This window comes from Manacus vitellinus, unplaced genomic scaffold (genome assembly GCF_001715985.3).
Source record: "Manacus vitellinus isolate BGI_N305 unplaced genomic scaffold, ASM171598v3 scaffold_36_pilon, whole genome shotgun sequence".
NCBI lineage: Eukaryota > Metazoa > Chordata > Aves > Passeriformes > Pipridae > Manacus > Manacus vitellinus.
This window is the reverse complement of record NW_021940508.1, coordinates 6,859,804-6,878,295: the sequence shown is the minus strand read 5'-3', so window position 1 is coordinate 6,878,295 and position 18,492 is coordinate 6,859,804. Positions and strand designations below refer to the sequence as shown.

Sequence of the window (18,492 nt, the reverse complement as noted above, 5' to 3'; positions counted from 1 at the left end):
GTGCAAGTTCCCTTTCCACAGGCTCCAGCACAGCCCATGGTGACCACTACTGTGATTCCCCTGTTATAATAATCCCTATACCCTTTCACAAAGCACAGCTAGGATCCAGAAAGTAAGCAAAGCAAAAGAAAAAAGACAAGGGGCTGGTTGTTGGTGTGATGGGCAGCAGAAACCCCACGAGCTGCAAGAAGGGAGTGCTGCCCTCCTGGGTATTGAGTCTTGCTCCTGACACACCAAGGGAGGCCCAGCTTCTTGTTATCTCCAGGATCTGGATTTTGGATGTCTCACATCTCTGCAGTGTTCCTCAGCTTTGCCAAAAGTAGCAAGGAGACAATGTAACCCCATTGCCCCCCTTTGCTCAAGGCTGGTGCCAGGAGTGACAAAGTACCTCTCCAGCCACATAATCCATCAGCAGAAAAGGAGAAATTAGCGTTGCCAATGGAAGAAGAAAAAGGGTAAGACTGAGACATGGGGGTTGCAAGTGTCCCTGCAAGGATATGAACCTGCATCCTACCACTCTGAGCATTTACACAAATGTACCCAGGCCTGTGTAACCTCTAAATCTGAGCAGGCTGTAAAAACAGGAACAAGGCAACAAGTTCTTCCTTGATCATTTAGATTTATCTTCATTTCTTTTTCCTTGAAGACAGTTACCAGGCTAAGTTTCTGTATCTTGTACCCAATAAAGATACTGAAAGCCCTTTAATCTACTGCTGCATAATCAGAAACTTATTTTACTACAGAGGTAAATGACACTGGAGTGAGATATTAGCTGTGCATGGCTTGGAGCTCACTGGAAAACATCCTTAAATAGCTGGGAAATATTCACTGGCGTGCAGTTGGGGCAGGCTGTGCAGGCCAGCCTTGCCCCATCTCTGGCTGCAGACCAGGTGGCTTTCAGTGTCCTCAGACAGGTACAATGGGCCGTGCACAGCCTTGTGACAACCTCCAAGTGTGCCAGGAGGGTGGGGTGTATTTTTGTTGTGCCAGGAGGGGTGAACCCAGTGAATGTGTCTAGAGCACTGATGTGATATCAGCTCTGAACTGACACTGCCTTACATGTACCAGCATGCGACCTTAAAAGAGAGTAGCAGAGACCCACCAGGATGGAGATTTTGGCTTCCTCCCGTGCTTGCTGTGTTCTGTGCAAGCTCTTCTACCATAAGCAGCGGGGCGCATGTGGATGTCGCCTGTGCTTAGCTCCCACTGCCTCCCTGCAACAACTGCTGGTGTTGAGGGAAGTTTGGGAGGTAGTTCTCTTTGTTCTGTGTTTGTGAGAGAAGGGAGTTAAGGAGAGCAAGGCTTATGGACCCATCCCAGCACATCGCAGTTCCTTGAGACGGCGTTTCCAGCAAAGACAAATATCACAAGACCAAAGCATGGCTCTCATGTCCTGGAGGATTGTAGCAGTGTCTTCGTGGGATTTTAGGACAGTAGAGAAGGAAAGAGAGCACTGAAGCATTTGTCATGGCCAGTGTAGGCACCATGGCTTCAGTTTCTGCACAGCAAAAGGAGCATCAGCTCCCAGACCGCAGGGACATGCCAGCCATGTGTGCCTGTCCAAGCCACACAGGAACTGTTACTCCTGCAGGTGCTGTTCAGAGACTCAGACCTACACTAGATCCTGCAGCCCTTACAATCTCATCTAAACACACCAGGTAGGCAATGAGTGGAAGAGCTGATCTGTTGCTCCATTACATGGGGAAGGTGGAGAGGGACAGTGAGTGACACACACAGAAGACCATGGCAGGGCCCCAGTAGAAGGATGAGCCTGTTGTCACTGCAGAGCAGAGCTCTACAGTGTCATTCCCCCATAACCAAGGTGCTCCTGTGCTCAGAGCAGCAACCACGTCTGCCTGATAAACCCTCTAATATAGGCGGTAGCAATCTCCTCTGCTGGCTCGGCTCCTCTGCCCTGGGACACGCTGGTGACTAGGGGTATCTTCCCACAAACTCCCTTGCCCCTTCAGAAATGGTGTTTGGGTTGCAGCAGCAGCAGCTACAAGAAATTTAGATGGAGGACAGGCATCTCTCAGAGCAGCCTCTTATTTTGCGCCAACCTCTGAGGCTTATCATGTTCACCCCAAGCACCCCTGTCCACAGAAATCATTCTCTTTTTAAATATAAAAAAACCCCAAACCCAAAACAAACAAAAAAACCCCAACCAAAACCCACTAACAACAACCAAACCACAAAATACTTAAGATGTGTTGGAGTGACCCACTAGCATTTTTCAGTCCACAGTCAGCAGCAGATGTGGTCCAGGACTAAAGACAGCCCTACCTCATGCATTGTGACCTGACTTCTGCCTGCCCTGGATACCTTCAGGCAAAGTCCTCTCCAGCTCTTTAATCTCTGCTGCCTGTTTCTGTGGGTATCCAGGATGTACTGGCACACACCCACAGCCCGGAATGTCTCCGTGTGACAGCTAGCCTTGGACTTTGCCTGCCTGAACAAAAACAAGAAGAGGCTTGGCGGTGCCTTCCTTCTTCCCAGTGGGTGGCTGTCTTTTTCTGCTGGCCAGGATTTTTCAGGGAGTCGGGGACATTGGGTTAAGCATTGCTAGGGCAGGGCAAGATGCCAGGAGAGCTCTTGTTCCTGTAGGACAGGAGGTCAAAGGACCAGCACACTCCCTCCCGGACAGCGCTCACGACTCCTCCATCTAAAGCCACTTCCTCAGGATGTAAGAAATGCTGGGTAGGTGAAGTCCTCCTGGGGGTGAGGGGCAGGGAGGAGCCTCTGCTGGTACTCCTCATCCTAGCCTCCTGGGGGGCGACTCATCAAGCAGGGTGTTTGGAAAAGGCAGCAACTAAGAGGCATCCAACCCAGGACCTGTGAGGCAGGTCATAGGACACCAAAAAGAAAGATGAGAGCAGGTTAGTTACACTCTCTGATGATTCAGAAAAGTGGCAATATACATTTTTTACAAGAATAAATGGATGTAAAAGGTATTGGGTGAAATTTTGCAGTGCAAAGCATGGAGGAAACAGTCCAAGAGCAGCACTGCTGGGTCAGGACAGAGGCTCTATCACTCTGTCTCTCTCTCCAGCTGAGACCACCACTAGGAACGTAAGAGAAAGCAGAAGACAGTGGAAACCAGAGCCATCCTTCCCTGCCACTTCTCCCAGCACAGTGGAATCACCAGTGCAGGAGCTTCCCCAGGTGTGGGTTATGTCAGAACCAGGTGCACCCACCTGTGGTGAGTTTTTCCAGCCCATGGCTGTGCCTCACCAGCACCCTGTGCTGAGAGTTCAGTGGATTGTCTACAGAGAGTGTGGAAAGAGCACTGCTATGGGCTTTAAACTTCAACCTGAGCATTTCAGGGATGGACATGGAACAAAAGCCTCTGGGTTGGCCCCAGCAGTGCTGCAGTGGGCTTTGAGGAGGAGATTTCTAGTCAAATTTGACAGGGCTCCTGGGTCAGCCTCCCTGACGGAGAAGGAGGCTTTAAAAGACCTTCAGGGATTCCATGGGGTCACTACACTTCTGAGGAGACTGTGGTAGCACTGTGAGAATGGAGGGGAGCTCAGAGCCTTATTAGGCTTCAATGCTGCCAGTTTCTGGCAGTTCCTTTGCAACAGTTTAGGGGTCTGGCTAACACTAGGACTGTGCTTGGAGTTGGATGTCTTTTCTGTTCCCCTCCTGCTGACTGCTATCCTGATGACTCTGCCCTCTGTTTCCAGTAAGAAAGGATGCACAAGCAAGTCCTTCCTTGGCAGGGCATGGAGCCAGCCTGCCTTATCACAGAAGAGCCAGGCAGGGACTTTCCACTCCTTGCTGTTGTGCCCTGTTAGGAATACCAGCCTGGTACATCCTTACATGTTTCAGACAATTTCCAAGCTTCTCCTGTGCAATTTTGGCAGATTTGCCCCAGTAGACTTCAGCTTGACCCTCTTTGATATCTTTTTCCTGTCCCTGGTCATTCTCTGCCTGGAAATCTTTGGACAGGGGTATCCCACAGGAAAATTGGGAAGTATGATGCTGCTCTGGGGCAGTGCAACCCCTGTGCTCCAGAGGGAAAGCCCTCAAAAACACAGCCACTGTGTTTTCCTCCAGCTCCTTTTGTAAGCAGCTGAGAAAAAGGCTCACTTTGGAATTTTGATGGTCAACTCTTCGCCCGTGCTGTCCCCAATGTCCCATGGAAATGTGGCAAGGAGCTGCAGACTCTTCTCACCGGGGCTGTTCCAAGACTCAGTCTCCTGGCTCTGAAAAAAAGCCCTTTGTAGCAGATTCATAACAAGTCCCTGCAGAACTACTTGCCCTCCACACTCACACATGCTGCCCAGAACAGGAGAGCAGCTTTGAGGAGTGAAGAAGAAATGTTGAGCAGATTAGGGTTGTTCAGACTGGAAAGTACTGACCCAGAAGGCTTTTGTGTGAACGCAACCAGACACCGTCAATGAGGAGCAAGATCCAGACCAGAGTGCACTTAAGAAGTTCTGTAAAAAGAGAGAGCAATGACCCTCCTGAAGCCCAGCCAGAGCCCTCGTAGAAAAGTACCTCAGGGTCATATTTGCAGAGGTTAATGCCCTGCTGAAAGAATTTGTTCTCTCCCTACCTTTGCCTGCACGCAGCAAAGGAAAGGCTGCAGCCTCAAAACTAGTGGTGCAAATGAGGCAGAGCCCCTCTGGATAGCTGGAAGCTTCTGCTCATCATAGACTTGTCCCAGCTGCCAGCACAGCCCATGATGAATGGCCCCAGCATGTTATGGCACACCACAGATCCCCAGCATTTAGACAGTTGCAGCATAAGGAAGACAAATGAGATCCAGAGAAACCCAACCTTTTGTTGGCCCCCTCCGTCTCCATTTACATGTCTGTTTTCTTCTCCCAGGCCATGTATCTCCCTTGTTTAGGAGAGTGTCTGTCTTCTGGTCTCGTTCCAGACATTATCTGCTCAAGCCCTTCCTCGTTCTGTTAGAGCACTGAGCACAGACGCTTGAGGGCCTGCTTTGGTTAGAACTCCCTTGACTCCAATGCTTCAGACTTTGCACCAACCCAAAACCATAGCCTCCATTTGGCACTGCCCAGGGGACCAGGCAGTGCACATCTCCTGCCTGCCAAACTCTCACAGCTGCCTACCACTCAAAAGACCTCAAAATCTCACAAGGGGTGAGGATAAACCACCAAGTGGAACGGTGTCCATGTCTCTGAGATTTCCAGAGGCAGAAAAGACCCCTCAAGTGTTTCCCCCTCCCCATCACACCCTGACCCTTGCCCTTGCTCCAAGCCTCGTCTTGAGCATCAGGATGAGATACACCCATCCTCTCCACTGGAGCTTGCAGCACCATGACAGCTCTGGGGGGAGCCCAGCACTGCAAGGACGTTTGACAAGACAGGAACAGCGTGTCCTGCCAGCCAGCTCTCCAGCTTCAAACCAGCTTTTATTTATCTCGGAGCAAGGCTCCACAGCTGCTTTCAAAAGGCTTTTGATGCTAAACTCCTCGGTTTCATGTTTGCCCTGAAGAGCTCTTTTCTTTTATCTCCTTGGGTTGCTTTCTTTTTTTCCTCAAGCCCAAAATCAAGTTATGCTGGTGAAACAGAGCCAAGGCTGCCAAGGCCCTTGCCAGGAGCACCCTAGCATGTGGCTGAGATGGTGACAGTGAAGAACATTGATTTTCGCCGCTGATGGTTCACATTCTACTGTTGACACTGCCTGCTCCACTTCAAAGGGAGCCCATGGATGGCCCACAAGATCTGCTTCTTTCAGTCTGGCTTGGCAAGCTCTCCCCATGCTCCCAAGGCACCTTCATCACATGGGCACTCAGTCAGACCCTGGGTTTGCATTAAGGAACAAGGGCTTCTTGTGGCCACAGACAGCCTCACATCAAGCACCCAACAGATAAGTGGGGGTTTCAGTGTAACTCCATCCACCCATTTCCACCTTTTAGAGAGGTTCCCAAAGTCATGGGAAGTGAAAGACTTCATGTAGCCCTCAGAAGGACAGCATAAGGCAGACAAAGTCCACCTCACCCATCAGGAACCTGGTAGGCTAGTATAACAGGAAAAAAGGGGTCATCTAAACCATCCTGTGCTGAGCCAGAGCCAGCACTACTTCCAGCTTTCTGACAAGCCCTGTTCTAACAGTAAAAGTTTCCGGCAGTGGAGATGCAGCATTTCTTCAGCTGCCTCTTCCTGCTAAATGGAATTTCCCCCTAAAATGTGACCCCAGGGACTCCTGTGGTTTCTTGACCTACCAGAAGTAAACTCAGAGAGTACTTCTTTTCACTTTCTCTTTGCTATGCTCCTCTGTGCACTTGGAGATCGATCATGTAATCCATTCCTGGAAGCAAGGTTAACCCAAGTTTCTTCATCCTGTTCTTGGAGAGAAGGTCATCTAGACCTCTGACCAAACTTAGTGCTGTTCCCCCCAGTCCTCCCAAGTGGGTGCACACCCTTCCAGAGTCCAGCTGTCCCATCTAGGTCCACCTCTCCCAGTGAGATTGACTTATATAACTTGTGTATTACAGGACCACACTCATGGGTGAGGTCCAAAATCCTCACTAAAGGAATCTCAGAGATAAATTAAGCATCTGTCCCTGCTGGGAGGGAAGGGAACAGCACCGTGATGCAGTGACAGCGAGTTGCAGAATATGTACTCCCTTGTCCTCATACCAACAGCTGCAACAGAACTCCCATTTCTTTCATTACCACTGCACCACATGCCAACCTGGGCTGGAGGCCTGGAGGCTTGGGCTGGAGACCTGAGCACCGCTTGGTAGAAGGCTGATTCACAAATGGCTCTTTATGGTGACTTTTTGCTTCAGTCTGCAGTAACACAGTTTTTAACACCAGTTCCACAGCACACAGGCATGCCAGGAGATGCTATTTTTTGCAACAAGCCACCTGTGTTAGATTTGCTAGCAGCAGGGCTCGTGAGCAGTTTAGTTTGAAACCAGGCCAAGGTAGAGAGAGCATCCCTCCTACCATCCCCTGTCAAGCCTGCAAAATATCTGCTGCTCCAAGTGTCTGTACAGGGATGTGGAGCAAAGTAGTACAAACAGGGCAGAGCCTCCCTCCCTACCCACAGTGAGAAGTGCCGAGTTGACTGGCAGCATCTCCAGGACCTGCTGCCCTCCTGAAGCCAGCTGAATCCCACAGGCTCGGCAAAGAGCACGGACACAGCCTTCAGAAACAGCACGGATCAACACAGTGGGCTTCAAGCCTGCCTGCACCCCAGGCAGGCAATGAAACACACAGCCCTGTCAGCTCTGACACTGGGAATTCCCTGGAGTAGCTGGCCTTGGCTGGGTCAGAGGACAACGCTGGAGCATTGTGCAGTAGCTGGGAAATGAAACCAAGAGCTGTGAGAAGAGGCTGAATCTGTAGCTGTAACAAATCCGGGACACTTCTGCTTTTGTTCTTTCAAGTACAGTAGCTGCCATCCATCACCATTAATGCTGACTGGTGCGTTTCCAAAAGCTGCGTCAGCTAAATAAAAGGTGGGAAAACACAAGCTGCAGGTACTTTCAAGGAAAGCAGTTGATTTATTCACCAAAGACCACCTCCGCATCTCACATTTCTGGAGCATCCTCCCTCCCACGGGCAGCAGAAAGTCACGGCTTGATAATTTAAACAGGATTAAAGAGTGCGCATGTAAACACAGTTGTGTGCTTGCAGTGAGGGGACAGTCAGTGCACATCTCAGCAGAGGAGGGGCTTTCCCAGGCAAAACACCTGCAAGAAAGAAAACATTGCTTTCTGTGGGAAAGTAGAGAAGAATGAGATGTGTTTGGAGAAGGGACTGACTAAAGGCTGCAGCGGATGAACATCCCAAGCCAAGAAGCCATACCTGGCAAATCTGCAGTGATAAAACACAGCTGCCAAACTGTCTGGACAGGCACACAATAGTCACCATGCCAGCAAAATCTAGGGCTGAAGGACCAAAGAAAACTGGGCAGAAACTGTCAGCACAGGGTCAAACAGAGAGAGGGAGACACCAGGATTAGATGTTTGCATTTGTTAGATCTAAACAAAGATTTAGAAAATCTTCTGAGTCTGCCTTACTACCAGCAGTCTTCTGGCTCTCCCTTTCTACCATGGACAAAGAAAGGTTTCTCATGTGGGTATAATGCCTCGCACTGCACACCAATTTTCTGAATTCATGAGAAGCTCAAAAATCTTCTCTTCTTTGCTTGCCCAGTTCTTGCCCCATGGCTGTCCCTCCCATCCACTTCCTAGCAGAGCTAACCAGATCTTCACTAGCCCCCTCAAAGCCCCATCCCTGCAGTCTGAGCTGGCAGTGACCCCTCACCTCATTCTCTTACAGAACCAGCTCTTTTTTTTCTGTGCACCCAGACAATTTTGCTGTGGTTGCAGAGTAATTGAGAAAAGAAGGGATGATAGGTGTCCTCCAGCCTTCTGTCCAGGGGACATACTATGGGGAGCAGGAGAAAAACTTACCTGGAGGCACAGCTAAGCAGGGAAACAGGAGGGAGAAGTGAGTAGGGCCACAGAAACAGCACTAGGCCTCCAACCACTACCTACTGTTTCAACAAGAGGGACAGATAGCCTGCAGCAGGTACTTTCCAGAGTCTTCTGTCAGCAGATAAGTGTTCTATTTGCTTGTCCTTCTGGTTTTGCCTTTATCTCCAGTTTTTACTGCTACTGTGCATAAAGAGAAGATGAGTGCATCCGAAGGCAGAGAGGATGGGTCTCCTCTCCCTTTCCAAAGGGTGGGCTGAGCCCTGGACCCGGGCAAAGGTGCACCTGGCTCGTGGCTGAGCTCACACTGCAATGAGCTGCAGTACCTGCCGCTTCTAAAAACACAAAGCTGAGCCCTGCCTAGGCACAAAGGTCTCCATATCAGACAAATTCTGGGCTCGATTTGACTCCAGGGGCTAGGGCCAGGAAAAGCACACTGGTCCCATGCTCCAGTCCTGGGAATCAGACCATGGAGGTGCAGGCTGGACAATACCACCAGGGACAGTTCAGCTGCAGGAAGGATGGCACCAGCTGCTTCTCAGGACCCCACCACCCGGCTAAGAGTTCTGGCATCTTCCCACAGGACAAATCTCAGCAGAAAGTGTCCGGACAAGCAGCACTGGTGATGATATGCTGGGAATGAGGTGGGAGCGAGCAGGGGCCTGAGGATGAGAAATACTAGGTCTGGATCCTCTCCATCATCCACTCCTGTTGTTTAGGCAAGAGTAAACAGCAAAAGGAAACAAAACTAAAGGGTATTTTCCTCACCTGGCTTCCCACCCTTCCCAACCATCCACATGTCCCATCTCCTCACAAGAACCCAGGCAGGTCCCTGAGCCCACGCCAGCTGGATCTGCACTGGTGCCAAGGACTCTGTGTCCATGCAGAGCAGACCCTTGCCTTGGCAGCAAGGAGAAGAGACCACCAGCATGGGGAACAACTGGCCATTACACTAATAAATGTGCCCAGGACACATTCACAGCTCCTGTTGACTGTTCGGCACCAAGGAGTGATGTGAAGGTGATTGAAGGCTGTGAGAGGGGGAACAGCTTTTAGCCCCCACAGTGCTGCTCACCTTTCCTGCCAGTGCTTGTGAGGAGGATGCAGCTGGTTCCTCCCCTGTCACTTCAGAAGCGGCATATGCAACACATGAGGGATGCTGGTGAGAGAAAAAGCCCCTGTACACTGCCTCTTTGGAGGCAAGGGACAAAACCAGTTCAGTAAAGCCCCCGGAAAGAGTATTATGGCACCAAGTGAGACCAGCATAGCAGTGCCACTGGTGCCTTGCTCTTGTTGCAGAGAAGCAGATGGGTGGTTTTGCTATGGACCTTCAATCCTACCCTGTACCAGGTCAGGCCTTGAGATAGCAGCAGACTGTGCCTGCTGTGTCTGGTGCCCCTTGAACGCAGCCTGGGAAGCATCCGAGACCACTTTCACCATGCCAGTGAGAGACAAGAGTGCTCTCATGATCCCAGCTGTGAGTCCTGGCTGCCAGGGAACAACCCAAAGCCTGCTCAATTTGCTTGCATAGATGCAGCCTTGTCTTTCTCTCCTCACCTTGTGTCCAGTCACCAAGAGAGTGGCTGTTCTGTCAGCTCCATATGAAGGCTTTTCAATTATCATACCTTGTATTATCACAACATGTGATATGCAGGTCCCAGGTTTGGATAAAGGACTACAGGTGTTTCAGCCAATGATCCAGAACACCTCACACCAAAGTGATCCCTGCACATAGCCCCAGAGCTACTGAGGGTATGTCTGCATTGTACTGCAATGGATTCTACTCCTGCTCCACTAACTCCTGAGGATACAGTAAGGGTAGGAAAAGAGCAGGAAAAGCATGTCCGGGAAGAGAGAAACAGAAGGACTTTTTAACTGAAACTAGCTTTTGGCTGGGAATCGAGGTCTTTGACATGACAGTAACTAGCTGCTTTCCCTAAGGAAAGTGGTTGCTTTCCTCTGAAGAGATCGTTGACATTTTGTATCAGAAAAACTCACTCCCTAGTTTACTAAGCACTGAGCCTGGCTTGTTTTAGACAGATTTCCAAGAGTCAGGCTCTGAAGTGGGGACAGCTGCAGGGCTGGAGGACAGGAGTCAAGACAATGTACGGAGGACAGGAGCCAAGACAATATACCTAGTCCAGGAGAGCATCTACTCTCATCCTTCCCTGGGAGTAAGAGCAGCTTGCTGCCAGAGCTGGGACAGGGATCAACACCCACTTGAGAAGGTAGAAAAGGTAGAAAAAGCATAAAAGGACCTGGCAGGGATCTGTGGTGAACAGCTGCATTGCTCTGAGGAGGGCAGGTTTACAGCTCCCAGGAAAGATGGGAGCTATGGGCTTTGCAACCATAGCAGGCAGGTAGGCCAAGCCATCCCTCAAACTCCGATGGAAGTAGATAAATCTGCTTCCAACATCTAAGAAGTCAGTGCAAGCCCCTTCTCCCTCAGCTTCTCTGGTCCAGGACACCATTCTTGTCAGGGTAGCCTGCAGCCAAGGATGAATCTGATCTGTCCCAATCTAAGCCCCTCTGGCAGTCCCTGCCATTCACAGGGACCCTCTCCCTGAGAGCTGCAGCAGCTCAGCCTCAGTGCAGATCCATGCCAAGCATGCTTCCTCTCCCCAGCCACGGTCCCCTCACAGGTCAGTGAACGAGCAGCGGGAGGGCTTCTGTCCGAGCAAGCTCCAGTTATCCTCATTTCCCACTCATGCTGTTTGTCTTGGCCTCTTTTCCCACACCAACCTTCCCTCTCTTCTTCTTCCTGGGATTGAATTGCTGGGGCTGTCAGTGTAGTTAATGAGCTGGGACAGAGCTGATGCTATGGGAAACTCAGGCTCAGAGTCATCCTAGCCCGGGGCATTGCGTGTGCACACACACCAGGAGTGCCCCAGAGGGGAGAACAATTGAAAAAGAGACAAGCCCCCAGCAAGTGGGCCAGACGACCAGGGGAGGAGAAGGAATGGAGCTAAGCTTGCATTCAGGAGATCTCAGCAAAAGCGATCAGGTGCCTGGACGCTCCCTGGCTTGAACAGCCCCAGTCACTGCACCACCATGGATGCCATACCAAGGAGGCCTGGTGGCCATGTCCCCTCTGCCTTCAAAACCAGTCCCTGGGCCATCTCAGTCGCAATCTGTGCCCAGGCATGCTGGCTGACACCAAACCTGACTAATTTAATGGTGAGGACAGTCACATTTGACACTGTGGTGCTTGGGAGGAGACAATGGTGCCTGGCTGATGGCCATGCAAATTCTACTTGTGTGTTCAGCCCATATTTCAGCTGGATGGAACAGCTTTGTTCAAAAATCACATGGCCTAGGCAAAAGGGGGTATAAGGACACTTTAAGACAGCAAGACACTAGTCACAGAAGACCCAAGGCTCAGGAGGAACATGGCTATGGACTCTCATCCCACTGTTGATGACAGGCAGGAGCTGGTGGGCTGCCATCTGTGCCTTATCCATTGATGCTCCCAGGATGTCTTCAGTAGCCTCCATTTCCCCAAAAGCCCTTTCTTCTCATCTGCACTCCAGCTGCTAGCAGGCACCAACCTGCTACACTGTGCCTCACTTTCCATTTACTGCAAGGACAAAACTCCTGTTCCTGCAGCTGTTCTTCCATGTCCTGTGCTTCTGTGGGAGCTGAGAGCTGGGAAGCTCCAGCCCAGCAGCTGCACTGGCAGGACTGAAGAGGTTTGGGCTGGATGGTGCAATACTGGCATGCTCCCTCCCACCCCATCTCTGCACACATACTCCCCAGGATGTGCTCCAGCAGCCTGGCTGAGCAGTGCAGAGCAGAGCACCTGCTTCAACCATGGTGCTGAGAGACTCTCAAGGGAGACCTGCAGCCCAGCTGCTGTAGAACATCCTTCACCCCTGTAAAATGCCTTTCCCATCCCCCACACCCCCAGCACAGCCCCCTTGCCACTGCAGCATGGCAGGCAGTGCTGGCTGCACACCCCACGCTCCACGCTGGCTTTCGGACTCAAACACGGGGGCACATCAACTCCCTGCTGTCTTTTCTTTTTATTTAACAAAATCTCAGCACAATAAAAAAGAGAGAAAAGAAGAAGCATACACACAGAATAGTTGCAATGAACAGATCTAGCAGCAAATAACCTGAGTGCTCCAGGCATGGGCACGGGACAGGGTTTGAAGGTGGTGCCAGGCTGGGGGACTTGAGAGGGGGATCAATGTCCCTGAGGAGAGAAGGGGCTAAGAGCAACATCACTGCCTGCTCTGCAGCTGCCATGTTACTGGCTCTATTTCTACCCTTTCAAGGAAGGGCAGCAAATGGTGCCAGGAAGTCAGGAGTGAGAGAGGAACCACATTGGCCATACATTGTCCAAGTTCATCTAAGTTGTGCATGGCCATTGAGGAACATCTCCAGCATTCCCTCCACCCCAACACTGTCCCATCCCAGTAGCCTTTTCCACGGATGCAGAAGGAGTCATGCTTGGGGCTGACAATGGAAACCAAACAGATCAAACTAGAGCTGGAGGTCACAGCTGCTGTGCTGAAGGGAAGTCTGAGACTGCCCAAACTCGCCTTGCAGATCAGTCCATCAATCAGCTTCCAGGCTACAAAGCCAAAGGAGTCCCACAGCCCTTGGCTCAGCCTGACACAGGTATTTGGGTCACATCAGAGACAGAAGGAAAGGGAGAGAGCAGACAGGGCGCTGCCCAGCCCCACACACTGGCACAAGTCCTGAGGGGGGTCAGCCCTGAGGCTGGAAGTGGAAGCAGGTTGGCTCCATTAGCATCAGATTCACAACTGGGAGCTGGTCCCACTCGAGGTGTTGGTACCAGCCATGGGCTTCTTTGGAGACTATTTGCCCTGGGGTTTGGCCTGGGGAAGTGAAAAACCCAACTGTTATTAGCGTGCAACTCGGGGCAGGAGCCTCTCCAGAGTCCCTTCCTCCACTTTGGACCTGGCAGGGCTTGCCAAGTGCCCACTAAACTCATCCCAAGCCCTCCTCATGAAGGTGCACAAACAGTAGACTCCAAGCTTCCAGGGTGGAAGCAGGGAAGGGTTTGCTCCCAGTGCTGTTTGCCATGGCACCCATCAGGTTCAGCCAAGAGTGTCACTGGGTGGACAACAGCCCCAGGGCTTCATTTGTTTGAGGTGGAAGAGGGCCTACAGAGGAGACAGAGAGGCCCCAGTTGGAGGGAGGACAGATGGGGACCAAGACAAAGTATCCATGTCTCAGCAGAGCATGTCCCTGGGCTGCTCTTCCCAGCAGCTCAATCACACTGGGAAATCCCTGTTTGGCAGTGGATAAATCAACCCCCAGGCTGCCCTCATGCCTGTCTGAGAACAGGGATGGTTCTTACCTTCCTGGCAAAGCTCGCATCCAGCTTCTCTTGGAGACGAATCACCCACGGGGACTGGAGCGGGGCACAGAGGCGTTTGCCCCTTGTGGTGATGAATCTGCCAAGCCCATGAGGGAAAAACAAAATGTAGTGAGCAGGACACCCTGGGGTGCTCAAGAACAGCTCAAAGTCTCACCCCCTGCCTCCCTCACTGCCCTTCTCCATCTCTACCTTTAGATGACTTTCTTCACTGACTTTTGTCCCATAGCTTCCCGTCTCAGCTGGTCCTCCTCTAACTGAGACTCTTGATCCCCAAGATCTCTTTCACAACCCTCCCCATTCGTTTCTCTCTCAAACCCAGCTCAGCATCCCTCCTCCACCCTGCTTTCCTCCATCCCTGGTCCCTGCAAGGTCCGTCCCTCGGCCATCACAAGCTCTTGTCCCTCAGCCGTCAGCACTCAGGCTCTTACACTGTAGCGGGGATGTCACAGCCATCCTGCACCAGCTGGAGCCGGTAATCCTGCACTATCCGCCATGGAATGGGCGTCTCCTTTGTCCGCAGGCAGCAGTCGAGGACGTTGTTCCCGCCGTGCACTGGAGGAGGAGGAACACACCACGCAGGCTGAGGTCAGCGGCACCGCTCCCAGCCTCCCTGGAGGGGAGCCGGGCGCCCAGGCTGGGCACAGGGGCACCAGCTTTATTGCTGTCACACCCCCGTGCCAGGAGCCCTTTGCCTCCTTCCAACAGAAAGCAAAGGAGATGAGGGACAGCAGACAGGCAGAAGGCAACCCTTCTGCATGACTGGGTCCCTCCTGCACCCCTTTGCTGCACCCCAGCAAGCAAAGCAGGACGGGGGGGGGGGTTTAGTCCGCATCAGGATGCTGCAGTACAGGCACCCATTCCCGAGGGACTGGGGATGACTTCAGCTTTGTTTACTGAGGCAGTCATAGGTTTGGCAGTCACCCCATCACCAGCCCACCCCGCACTGATCATTCCTGTGACAGCTGAGGGATACAACTGCCTGCACTTCTCTGCAGGGAAGGGGATCTCAGTCACACTAACAGCAAATGCTATACTCACTGCTAATGCCCAACAAGGCTGGCAGTGCCCAGGGATGTCTGTAACCCCCTACAGCAAGATGTAGCACAACACTACAAGGTGCCCGGACTTCCCACCTGTGCACTGCAGAACAGAGGTTCTGGTGTCACCCATCCAGACAGCTGTGACCAGTGCAAACCCCATGTCCAACACCAGCAGCCTCTCAAACATAGGCCCTGCCCTAACACATGCCTTCCCTCCCACTCCCAGTCCTGCCACTTACCCTGAGGCTGCCTCAAGCCAGAGTGTGACAGGGGTGCTCCTGAGGTGTACTAGGGAGAACTGGACCAAAGTTATCCCAGCCCAATTTATGCAAGCTGGGCTAAGGCACCAGGAGGCAGGATTCCTCCACAGCCTTGCCCAAACACACCTTCCCAGCCCCAAAGCCCTGCAGGCCCCTACCTGGAGTTTGGGCAAGACAAAGTACCCCTAGGACAGGCTGCAAGCAGAGGATGCAGGAAGGCTGTGACAGAGCCTCAGCCATGAGTCCCTCTAAAACTCAAATGCAAAAGAGAGGCAGAAACTGAATTCTCTCCCTTCTGCAGGAAAGGCAGCGTGAGAGATTCCCTCTTACCATCCAGGATACATCCCAGCACCAGGAGACTGAGGCAGAGAAGATGTAGCTGCTGCATTTTGCAGAGGATGGGCTGGAGGCGAAGGAGCTCCAGGCAGGAGAGGTGAGCTCTGAACAGCTTCCCTGCACTCTGCTGCAGCTGCTCCCTGCTGCCTATATACCCTTCCAGCCCGTGGCTTTCACTTTCTTTTGGAGAAGAGGGTTGGGAAGTTGCAACAAGTCTTGCCACAGGCTGGATTTTAATCTTTGAACAGTTCCCAGATATACCACTGCATTCCCTGCAGCCAGCTGCTCTGTGGTCCCAGAGCCAAATCCTCTCTTTTCCTCTCATCTGCTTGCACTCAGGCCACAGGGGTTTCTGATCAGGACCAGGCAGCTCCAGGGTCCCTTTACCTTATGAAAGCATCTCAGGGCCCTGGGATGTCACACGGGTGGTCCCACACCATATATTTCCCTGTCCCTTTTCCAAGATATCTATGGGATATTCACATTAGATATCGCACAGGCTCAACACTTTGATGCTATGTGGGTGGAACTTTTCTCGACCCCATTTTTGGGGTATATGTGGGTACTGGAGTGATGTCTGCCTCCCCCTTAGCCCCTTCCCATCTGGTTGCAGAAGTCTGGCTGTCTCCCCCTGCCCTCCCCAGTGCCTGTGGGGGGGCACATCCAAAGCTGGTAGATAGAGGAAAGGACAGTCAGTCTGCTCCACTCCAGGGCTGGGACCTCACATGCCAAAACACAACCAGGTGTCCCAGCAAATGGGCTCAGGGCCAAAGGCAGCTACAAAGCTTCCTGTTAACAGGTTTTCCTCGTGGAGGAGCAGAAATCCCCCAGGGAGGCTGTGTGCATGGCACAGGGTGCCAGCAGCTCACCCTCTGCGTGGGCACTGCCGAGAGCGAAGAGCAGCACTCCTGCTTCAGATCTTCACAGGAGAGCAAGGATGGGAGCTGTTCCTCCTTGGGATGGTGACTCACCACTGGGCCAGTGCCAATGCCACCTGAAGTGATGCCCCTTAAACCAGGCTGCTTCAGCCCTGGCCCCTGCTATGTGGGAAGCTGAGAGCATTGGGGTTGTGCAGCCCAGGGAAGGAAGGATGAAGGGGTCTCACTGTTGCCAGTAGCTGCCTTGTAGGGGTTTGGAGAGATGCCAGAGCCAGGGTCATCTTTGAGGGGCCCAGGGACATGACAAAATGTAAAGGCAGCAGTTGCACTCAGAAAAATCCCCACTGACAGTAGGAAAAATATTTCCCAACAGGGGTGAACAAATCCTGGAGCAGAGCCTCCATGCCACCACCTTCTCCCTTACTCAAGCTCTGGCTTGTCCTTGCACCTTGGTGGAGAGTGCTGTACAGCTCCTTTCCATGTGGAGAAATTTCTTCCTGGGTACAAGAAAAAAAGCTGTGACCCAGCGACCTCAGTGGGTCCCTTTGCTCCTCTCAACAGTAGGAGATATCTGCTTCTGCTTCTTCCTCCCTCCATGGTAAGAAGCAAGAGGAGACTCCAGCCACGCCTCCAGACAAGGTGCTGCATCCCTGCACTGGCACCAGCATCACATATGGGGTCATCTCCTCCCCCAGGAGAGCATTGGCTCTGACTGATACTGTGGTCTGGCAAGCCAGTGCTGTGGTGAAGGGACTAGGCAGGGGCTGATTAGTGTCAGTCATCAGCCCCAGGCTCCCTGCAGGTTTGGGGATGCAAGCTGACTCTGGGACCTGGTCTCCACTTGGTCTCCTGCGGGCTGCCAAAGATATGCCACAGCAGGGAGGATGACAGCTCCTAGCTGCTAGTGGCCAGACCTTCAGGAGCAACTGCTCGTAACCCAGAACTGGTTCTTCACTGGGGGTTGGTCTGATGAAGAGCACCCTGTGAAGAGGAGGTCTTGAGAGCTGAGCCTTGACCCACGGGCACAGCCCACACTAATGCTTTTGTTTGGTTTTCCTTTGGCAACAGAATACCGTGACCCCCTCCCTTGCCAGTCAATCTGCATTTTTAAGGTGATGCCTAGACCAGGGTCAAGGCAGGGAAGGCTCAACACAATAAATGCATCTGAACTGCTCTCAGCCCTTCAGCTGTGTGAACTTTTTTGCCTTGTTAAATTCTGATAGAAGCATCAAGGGAGATCTACTCAATTCAGATGCACAGAGCCGTGCTCTTAAAAGCATGAGTTTACAGAGGAGGAAGAGCAGTGACAAATTTCTCTTTGCTTTGATGCATGAGGGCTGCAGTCTGATCTGGCTCAATCAAGTTTAGCTAATTTGTAAATTATCAGTAAGATGGAGCAAGGTGCAAGACAATGTAAGCAGGTCCTAAAGCGGAATTCCTGACCCACTGGCAAGGGGTGCTGGGGGTGCTGCCCAACAGCAAACCCTCACTTCCTTGCGTATTGGGTGGGTTTGGCAAATCCTGGAGCACGACCAAGGGCTGGCAAGGAGTGCTGGGGATCCTGTGCTGTTGGACTCCCCTCCAGGCACTGCTGGGTCCTGGTCCCCAGAGCAAGCAGGGGGGTCTGCAGCCACTTGCCTGGCACAAAGGGGCTGCTGCCTGCTGCTGGCTCACAACCGGCTGAACACCAAAAGGACCATGCTGTGTTGGGAATATATCCTCCTGGAAATAGACCCCTTTGGCTGCAGGGGTCCCCCTGCCCCTCGAGCTGCCCACAGCCCCTGCCAACACACAGCAGGAAAGGGAGCCTCTACCTTCTCCTGGCAGCTGTCTGGGAACCAAGTGGGTGAAAGCACATCTGCTTCCCACGCCTCTGCTCCTCAGGAGGAGCACCAGAGAGTGAGGAAAGGGGCTTTCCACTCTCACTGTGAAAGGGGAATGTGACATGTTCCCCCCCCCCTTTACTGGGGTCAGTGAGATTTCTAAGAAAAGAGTGGTCATCTCTGAAGTGCATGCTCATGGCATGCAGGGAGGTCATTCCCTCCCCCTTGTAGTGCTGAGCCTCAGGGACCAGAAGAGATGGTGTAGATGGGGAAGAGGGGATGTTTCAGGGTCCATGGTCCCCAGACACACACAGGCAGGGGATTTGGGATGAGGGAAGAGCATTGTGTGCACTGACCCATTTAAGCCTCTTCCACAGCAATTA

The 18,492-nt window shown here is 52.2% G+C and overlaps 1 protein-coding gene across 1 annotated transcript; it reads right to left on the bottom strand.

Moving 5' to 3' along the window:
- Positions 1-12,549: 12,549 nt before the first annotated feature.
- LOC103761157 (C-C motif chemokine 19) lies at positions 12,550-15,510 on the bottom strand. The gene is made up of 4 exons (XM_018077215.1): positions 15,403-15,510; positions 14,201-14,324; positions 13,752-13,848; positions 12,550-13,266 (listed from the first exon to the last, which is right to left on the bottom strand). Exons 1-4 carry the CDS (start codon positions 15,458-15,460, stop codon positions 13,246-13,248), a joined length of 300 nt encoding a protein of 99 aa, XP_017932704.1. The 5' UTR covers positions 15,461-15,510; the 3' UTR covers positions 12,550-13,245.
- Between the last annotated feature and the right edge of the window lie 2,982 nt (positions 15,511-18,492).